The sequence below is a fragment of the Rhododendron vialii genome, chromosome 7a, assembly GCF_030253575.1.
Source record: "Rhododendron vialii isolate Sample 1 chromosome 7a, ASM3025357v1".
Lineage (NCBI taxonomy): Eukaryota > Viridiplantae > Streptophyta > Magnoliopsida > Ericales > Ericaceae > Rhododendron > Rhododendron vialii.
This window is the reverse complement of record NC_080563.1, coordinates 22,507,631-22,517,317: the sequence shown is the minus strand read 5'-3', so window position 1 is coordinate 22,517,317 and position 9,687 is coordinate 22,507,631. Positions and strand designations below refer to the sequence as shown.

The window sequence follows — 9,687 nt, the reverse complement described above, 5'->3', positions numbered from 1 at the left end:
AAAATTAAGTAATTGTACTTTAACTTATCCAAGTGCTCATTTTCATGAATTGAGATCATAGTCAATCCTCTAATATTTTTGATGTTGTCCAAACTCGAGGTCTTGTGGGGCTTACCCTGGAGCGGGCACTGTTTGTAAAGAATGAGCTTATTCGGATATTGATAAGGGCTTGATTAATTTTTGACCTTGAATTCGCAAGGACAAAATAAAAGCTTACCAATATACAAATGAGTTGATTTTTTACATAAACCTTTAAAATAGTTTTCTAAAAAAAAAGTTGCTCAATTACTGGAATGACAACAATACGGTTCAGTTCAGGTATTGATAAAACCAAAACCAAAATTTTTAACTAAAACTAAAATCGTAATCAATATTGTTGATTACTGGATCCTTTCGGTATTTCATTAGAACCGGTGGATCAATATTTTAAATCCTCACTTCATACCCGACTTAAGTTTTCATCTTGGTCATTTTGAACACTTATATTTTCATCCCCACTTTAAAACAAATCCAATATTGCCCTTCTACATACTATTATTATTATTATTATTATTATTATATATACTATTATTATATAGTAATGAATTTTGGGATGAAAAGATAAGCCTTGAAGTCCCAAATCCCAAAAATCTTGCCAAAATCATTTATCACAATTCCAAAAATCTCTCCAAACCCATTTAATCCCCCTTCCCCACCTTCCATTTGCCAAAACTTCCGCTTCCATTTCCATTTGCCAAAACTTCCATTTCCATTTGCTGGAAATGGTCTGGTAAAACCGGCGGCATGGAGAAGAGTTTTGCAGTCTAATCCTCCACTCCCCTCTTTGAAACTTCCATTTCTAAAATGGTCTTCGGGCAAGCGGCTGCAGCGAGAACCAGAACGGGATTTTGAGAGGGTTCGAGGTCTGTCGAGGGTCCCCAATGGACAAAAAATGCTTGCCGGTGGTCAGCGAGGGCTGGGCTTGGGTTGCTAGTGGTTGGCGATGCAGAAGGTGGATGACAATGGTGACAACGTACAATTTTGTATTCATGTTTTTTCGATTAATTTAGTCAGGATTTTTGTGAATAAAATATGTATTCATGTTTTTTTAATGAATAAAATGACGTACAGATTTGTATTCATGTTTTTTTTATGTCTTATTCATGTTTTTTCACTCCGCTATATCGGGGATTGGGTTTTGTTTAGTTTTATTCTATTTCATGGTAAATTATTTACTTCATTTTACCATGAAATATGTTTGTCTATATTCCTATCATTTCATGGATAATTATTTGGACCATTTACCATAAAACTATTTCATGGTTAATTATTTAGACCGCTTACCATGAAACCATTTCATGATTAATTAATTGTTTGTCTATGTTCTAAATATTTCACTTTGTAAATGCAGATTTACCATGAAATCGGCTAAGGCATCGTTTAAAATAATTTGAAATCTTGAAATCCTCCTATGACATCTCATTTAACTGCAGAGATTGATATTCATCTCAATCCCCTTAATTTAGGAAACAATAAATGTGTATATCTATATAGATATTATAGTAAAAGGGTAATAAAGATAATTCAAGCATTGAAATGATGAAAACATAAGCACGAAAAGTGAATGGGATGAATACTTACGTTGTATGACTAATTCGAATGAATACTTAAATAATCCATCTTAATCAACCAGACAAAAGGGGGAAGAAAAGAAGAAATTAAACAGGCATCTTATTTATAAGACTTATTTAGTTGTTCATCCTAGTGGGTTTGAATATTTATGTTCTCATCCTCAAATTGTCATGTTGACCTATTATACCCTTAGTTATATTAATGTAGATATTGTGTGTGTGTGTGTATAATTTATACCATGGACGTTTCCCATATCCCAATTTTAGGGATTAGGCACAATCCCATTTCAGAATAGATTCTTGTTACTATTTTCTCATCCAAATCCAGATCAATAAAACCACGACCGCCACAACATTCACCAATGTTTGGACCACCACCGGAGCAGCGACGATATATAAGACCAAGAGACACATTTTCGACGATGGCCCGAACTTCCTCCAGTATCGTACTCGGAGAGCAATTATCAGGCATTGTTGACCTAATTATCCCTCCCCTACTGCCATTTATCCATAGCTGCCATCGTTGATCTTCCTCTTGCTACTGGTTCTCCTAAATTTTCATGGAAAATTTACTGAAATTAATCATGGTAAACATGATGGATTTGAGCATCAAAAACATGATCATTTTGAATATCCACCATGTTCGAAATATGTTTCTAGCAATAAATTTATTGGTTTTGCGTGATGGTAAATTTATGGAATATATAGCAATTGTATCATAATTGCTAAATTCATCATATTCGATAAATTGCCATATTTATATGGAAAAATTTCAAAATGGTACCTAAACTTTGTACCAAATGTCACAGAGACACCTGAACTTAAGTTCATTTCAATTAAACAAATGTACTAACAAAATCTCCAAATTTAGACACTTGAACTTAAGTTTATTTCAATTAAACAAATGTACTAACAAAATTCCCAAATTTAGACCCCCGTCGTTATACTCCGTCCCAAAAATTGCTGATATGACATCTCCAACCCATTTAAGTTGCCCCATTGCACATGTTTCCAACAGGGGACGATGCACCCAAGTGAAACCCATCATTAGAAGTATGCCGAGCCGAAAGAAGAACTGGGTTTGGGCAAAAAAACATGGTTTGGAGGGAAAATGACCTTAACCTAATTGATTTCCCTCCATTTCTCTCTCCAGAAGTTTGCCTATTATTCCACAATCTCCTTCAGTTCAACCCTAGACCTGAAGTCTGCCTATGGGCTTCGCTTAGGTGCATCGTCCCTTGTTAGAAACATGTGTTGTAACGCCCCGAATTTTGGGAACGTTAAATAGGAAATTTCATTAAAAAATAAATGGAGTCTGGCTCAATATTACATCATAAACCTTACAAAAGTACTTTTATTCAAATAAGGGAGGGAACTAGGGTTCCTATCTACTGCTCCACTTCTTCCTCCATTCTGGCTAGCTCTTCGGCTCCAAAGGCTTCCAAGGTGTAGAGTTCACCCTATTCATCTATAAGATCTGACACATTTCCTGTTCATCTATAAGATCTGACACATTATACCGGCGTCGCCACCAATATAATATGTCAGGGTTACCAAAGGTAACACCGTGAGCTACAAAAGCTCAATAGAGTAACACATACCCTCTAACCCTTACACTTACGAACAAACGATCATAAATTTAATAATTTCCGCATAGTTCATACATATTCGACAAAATGGTTAACAATGACACATCCACATTCATTATCCAAACTAACGTTGGTGTCCATTATTTTTTCGAGTTTCTCCTACGCGACTCCTCGTAGACCGTGTCGCCATTTTTCATATTTCATAACCATATCAACATTTCAAAAAAATCATTTTTAACACATCCAACCTCGGTTCCGCCGTTCCTGTCTCCCGAGTATCCTCACAATGGTTCCGCCGCACCGAGTTCCCATTGGCACACTTTGCATTGGCTCCTCTCCGCGGATAACCAAGCCACACACCCAACCTCGGTTCTACCGTTCCAATCTCCCGAGTATCCTCACAATGGTTCCGCCGCACCGGGTTCCCATTGGCATACAAAACACACACCACACAATGGGCTACCACGTTCGGCCACATTGCGGTTTCCAAAACATTTCACCCCTTTCAAAACACACATTTTCATTAACCACACCCTAGGTGTCATGTTTCTAACTTTCTCGATTTTCGTGTTACGTTTTCATGCATAGACTCCGCGGTAGGACTTTTCATATACGAAATCATAAATCATTCATTGTAATCTTGAAACTAAACTAGCAAGATAATCCAACTCTATATTACTAATCATGCTCAAATCACAACTTAAAGCATAACGCCACATGTACGGACGCTTTTGGAGTGAAAATCACTTATGCTTTACAACAAGACAAGTAATGCAAATAATTCATAGCACATACTCATAACCATCTAAAAATTAAAATACAAATACTTCTATCAACGATAAAGTCTTATCTTTCGAAAACCGTTCTTTATTCCTTTGTGGGAAATTCAAAACAACACATGTTTATTAGAGTAAAATTCGATTATTCCAACATGTTCATACTTCCATTAGCGAGAATAAGTTTACTAATTATCATGCATTTCAAAATATTATAAGTGATAGATAACCTTATATACGAAGAATCTACTTATACTTTCAACATATGGTTCTACGTTATACTTGGAGTTGGTGGACAAAGGGACTCTACATATACTTAGAGATAGTGAGGATGGAAAAATCTACCTTTCTTCTTGGCGGTAGTTGACGACTACGGAAAATAAGTTGGTGTTTGGGCGGAGTAACTTCTTACGGCGAGCTTTCGGAAGCTTTGAAAGAGAAGGGTTTCTCTCGAAACTAGTTTGTGACTAAAACTACTCTACTTTATGGATCGAAAAGGTGGTTTGGGGATGAGTTTCTTGAAGAATACAAAAAGAGCTTCAAGAACAAGGAAAACTAATCATGAACAAATAAGAACACAAGCTTTTTTAAAGAGAGAAGTTGCTAGGTGAAGGTGTGAGTTGAATGGCATAAGGGTGGTCCTATTTATAGCCAAAATTTTGGCTCTCTCTCCTCCTCTCATGGCCGGCCCTCTCTCTCTCTTCTTTCCCATGGATTTTGCTCCATTGTTTGGTCAAATCAAGCCTTTAATCAAGATCCTAGCCTTCCCTCACTTGTCAATCCAACTTTTAGGCTATGAACTAGGTAATCATGAAGGGTTTTTGTCTAGTCTTGTCCTAGGTTGATGTTGCTTGCAAGAAAGAACATAATCAAAGGCTAGGTTTGTACTTTGGAAGGCTAGAAATGGGTTGGCATGGTCATAAATAGCCTTAAGGCTATAAGGTAGCTTGTTGGAGTGGAACAATACACAAGCACACACACACTCTCCCTCCCTCTCTCTCTCTCCCTCTTGGTTTTCTTTCTCTCTCTCTCTCTCTCTCTCTCTCTCTCTCTCTCTAGTCCAATGTATATATATGTATATATATCTACATATATGGTTATATATGTACTTAAAGATTCTAGGAAAGTAACTTGGGTATAAATAGGCTTAAGGCTATAACCCTAGGCATGACTTGTCTTATCAAGTTGTATATATATGTATATACACTTGGCAAGTCTAATCTCTATTAACCAAGGGATAATAATTCCCCTAACATTTGTTACCCAATGGGTAAAGAAAAAGTAAGGTTGACATGAAAGGTTGAAATGACAAGGTTGACTTCTTAGAAGCAAGGTAGAAGATTTCCATGGTACAAGATTCCCATGTGACTAGTCTTGTCACACACACACACATATATATATATATAGTTACACACACACACACACACATATATATATATATATATATATATATATATATATATATATATATATATATATATATATATATATATATGTCTAGTTACATTAATATATATTCTAACACACACACACATACACACACACACACACACATATATATATATATATATATATTAATGTAACTAGACATATATATGTCTAGTTAATATATATATGTCTACTAATATATATCTACTAATATATATAACTATATATATTAGTAGATATATATATATGTCTACTAATATATGTAAAATATATATATAAACAATATATATATTTTATATATATTAGTAGACTAATTGCTATTATCCAATGGGTAATATCTCCCCCCTAACAATTATGGACCAAAAGGTAAAGAAAAAGTAAGGTTGACATGACATGACCCAAGATTCTTTTCTTGACTTGTCATATCAAAGCTTTATTAGCCATTAAAACTCTATTGCCCAATGGTTACAAGTTTTCCTAGCGGTTATTAACCAAATAATGAAAGAGAAAGGAACTAGGTAGTTTGGTTTCTCCAACTAACCGGTTAGAAACTAATTATACTAACCATGTAGGATTTTGAATCAAGAAATGAAATTTCAAAGGACTAAAATCTAATTATGATGGATTATAGAAATTAAAAAGGAATATTAAAAGTAATATTAAGTAATTAAAAAGAAATTTCGATAAATAAATGAAATTGAAAATTCTGAGTCGTTACATGTGCAATGTGGCAACTTAAACGGGTTGGAGATGCCATGTCAGCAATTTTTTGGACACAGTATAACGACGGGGGTCTAAATTTGGGAATTTTGTTAGTACAGATGTTAATTTGAAATAAACTTAAGTTCAGGTGTCTAAATTTGGAGATTTTGTTAGTACATGTGTTTAATTGAAATAAACTTAAGTTCATATATCTCTGTGACATTTGGTGAAAAGTTTAGGTGTCATTTTGAAATTTTCCCTATTTATATTCAATAAGTTAATTCTATTTTTTTTATTGTTTGATAGTTTTATCATTTTGTTTTTCTTTTTTAATTTTGTTTTGAGATTTTAGAGGAATAAAAATTTGAGAGAGAAGATTAGGAGAGATATAGAATTAAAAGGATTAGGTGAGAGAAATGTTTGAAAGATTGAAGGGAGAATTGATAATTAAAAAAGATAAAAGAGAAAGATTTGGAAGGTTAGAAGAGAGAAATGGTAATTTAGGATTATTTGAATTTGAGGATGGAAATATAAGTTTTCAAACCACTAAGATGACGACTTAAGTATTTATATAAGACAAGAACCCTATTTAAGTTCCCATAAAAAGAACAATGTAAATATAATAACAAGTGTGATTAACACAAAGTGAAAAATCCGAAAGACAAAATCACCATGGATGGAATCGGACTGAGCTAAAATCTTTGTTCAACTGATTATGGTAGATCAAACTCAATGTAAAACCTTAACCTAAAGTTGCCACATCAACTTTTAATTATCTATTTAAGAGATTGCTATGGTTAGCAATGTAGAGGTCCCTAATTTATGAACATAACCAAAATTGGATAGCCAAAATTTGTCACATCACTTTTTTAAACTATAAAAAATTAAGAATTGTGAATATAGAAAATAATTTTTCTAAAAATAGTTTTAAAATTAATAAAAACTATTTATTAGAAATGGAAAAAAAATTTGAAAAAAATATCATTTTTATGTGCAACTACAATTTTTAAAAAAATACTTTTTATGTAAGAAGGTTTTGAAAAACAATTTTTCTTTTTTTTTATTTATAAAAACTCTTTTTGAAAAACAGTTAAGAAAACAAGTTTTAGGATTTAAAAAAAAAAAAGTTTTGTAGTAAAATATTTTTTTTGAAAACATTGTTGAGAGAGGGGAAGGGAAGAGAGAGAACATTTTTGTGTACTAATGGATGTGTTTGATTGGAAATATGTAGAGTTCACTAAATTTGATTATTGACAAAAAATTTCTAGTTTTGACTATTCAAAATTCAAAATTTGATTATTTCTAAGAAGATTGTTAAATTTGATTATACCATTATAAACCAAATTTTAAACAAACATGGTTAACTTTAGAAACATATTACTTTTGATTATGTCATTATGGATATAGCCTTAACCTAACTGAAAGCTGTTATATGCATCTATATAATGGTACTTTCATAATTATTATTGTAGTTTGGTATCTGGTTTGTATATAACACTGAAATGAGAATAAAAATCGATCCAACTGATTTTCTCAAATTAAAAACCAAAATCACGGTTAAAAATTGTCCGATCGATTCAGCTCGTTTCAGTAATCATCAGTTGGGAATGGAATTGCCATCTAATCAACTTTGTAAAAACAAAAACAAAAACAAAAACAAAAGTAAATGATCAATGTACAATCATTCTATAACTACGCTCACTTAGGCATTCATAGTCATAATAAGTGTGGGCTTTGCATATGTCGAATGTATGTCTTGTGTGTATAACCTACACACTTATGAGTGTCATGAGGGTAAATGGAGGTGTAATCGGATGTGATTATTGTTTGTACACCATCCGTTGAAGGAACTTAATGACATTTACACTGTACAGTTAGATTCATCGCGAAAGGTTACACAAAGACTGAGAGAGAGAGAGAGAGAGAGAGAGAGAGAGAGAGAGTGAGTGTGACTTTAGCCCTTCAACTGAAAAACCAAAATAGCTAAAACCAGTAACCCAGAAAACAAAAACAAAACCATAACAGAAGTAACAGACGAGACTATCCAACTTATTAAGTCACCGATAGTAATCCCAAAACATGGAGTCAACACTTGGGGTTCCACTCTCCGGCGCCGCCACCTGATCAGAAAAGTACAACGACGGTGGTGGATACAGCCACCCTTCCTCAACTGAGTACTCAACGTACACGAAATCCCTGTTTAACTCCGCCAAGTCGTACCCGGTCCCCAAGATCGGCAACTCAACGATCTCACACAACTCGTCCGAAATCTGACCCGCCGGCGGCGGTGGCGGCAGCGAGTCGAACTCCACTATTGCCGCCGCCTTGGCCGCCGCCGCCTGAACGTCCCGCGGCGACTTCGATGAGGGCCGGGGCAGGGACCCGGCAAGCTCGGGGAAATTGAGGGCGGCCAAGCTCCCTTTTATGGTCAGGGCAGCGACGTCGTGGGCCCGGGCCGCCATTTCAGGCGTGGGAAAGGTGCCGAGCCAAATCCGCGACTTCTTGCGCGGCTCGCGGATTTCGGACACCCATTTGCCCCAGCTCCTCATCCGGACCCCCCGGTAAACCGGGTGCTTCCTGCTGTTGTCTCGGCTTCGCTTGATGATTTTTGGTGGGTTTGGTGATTTGGGTAGTTGGGTTGAGACTGAGTTGGCGAGTGAGTGAGTTGACCCGGGGGAGGACGGCGAGGATGGGGAGGACGAGAATGAGTCCGAATTCTGAGTTTCAGTACTCATGCTTTTCTCCAGTGAGTAATTATTATGACAGAATTATGGTTATTGGTGGAGAATGGAAACGAAACCCGCCGGTTTATTATTCTTCCAAAATAGTAGTACTAACAAACTCCAGCAATTGCGTAGTACTAGAACAGTAGAAAGGACTAGCAACAATTCAAGGTACTTGTGCACGGGTTTTTGCAGAGAGAGAGAGAGAGCGAGAGAGAGAGAGAGTGTGTGAGGGGAGAGGAGTTTAGCAGAGAAAAGGAAGGGGGATATGGATAGCAGCTTCAGGCCCCGTTTGGAACGTAAAATAAGTAGTTATTTTTAAAAAAAGTAATTTTAAGTTTAAAAATAATGTGTTTACGTAAATAATTTTTCTATCAATATGAATCTTATTTAATAGATCTCATTAAAATCTTTAATACGGTGCAAAAAAAATTAAAAATTATTTTTTATTTATATTATTTTTGAGTTTAAAAATATGAAATAAACTGTTTATTTTTTAAGAAGATTTCTGAAACGGAGCCTCAGAGCTACACCTGATAAATGACTTGTGAGCCCTGTTTCTATCATTTCTCAATGAATAATAACACAACACTTTATAAGAGGCAGGAGAGAGAGAGATGGGGTCACACTTAGGACTGTAAATAAACTGAGTCATTCGCGAACTGTTCGAGGCTCGGTTTGGTAAGAGCTCATTCGAGTTCGATTCGTCTGCTAAACGAACTGAACCTGAACCTCAATTCTAGGCTCGTTTCGTAAATGAACCGAACCTGAGCCTAACGGTATTCGGCTCGGTTAGGTTCGCGAACCTATACTTAAATTTAATTAATAATTCAATAGGGGTCTATTTGTAAATGTAAAA

General features: G+C 35.2%; 1 protein-coding gene across 1 annotated transcript; it reads right to left on the bottom strand.

Moving 5' to 3' along the window:
- Positions 1 to 8,072: 8,072 nt before the first annotated feature.
- LOC131333114 (ethylene-responsive transcription factor TINY-like) lies at positions 8,073 to 9,107 on the bottom strand. Its single transcript, XM_058367459.1, has one exon. The coding sequence runs from the start codon at positions 8,838 to 8,840 to the stop codon at positions 8,163 to 8,165; it is 678 nt and encodes a 225-aa protein (XP_058223442.1). The 5' UTR covers positions 8,841 to 9,107; the 3' UTR covers positions 8,073 to 8,162.
- Between the last annotated feature and the right edge of the window lie 580 nt (positions 9,108 to 9,687).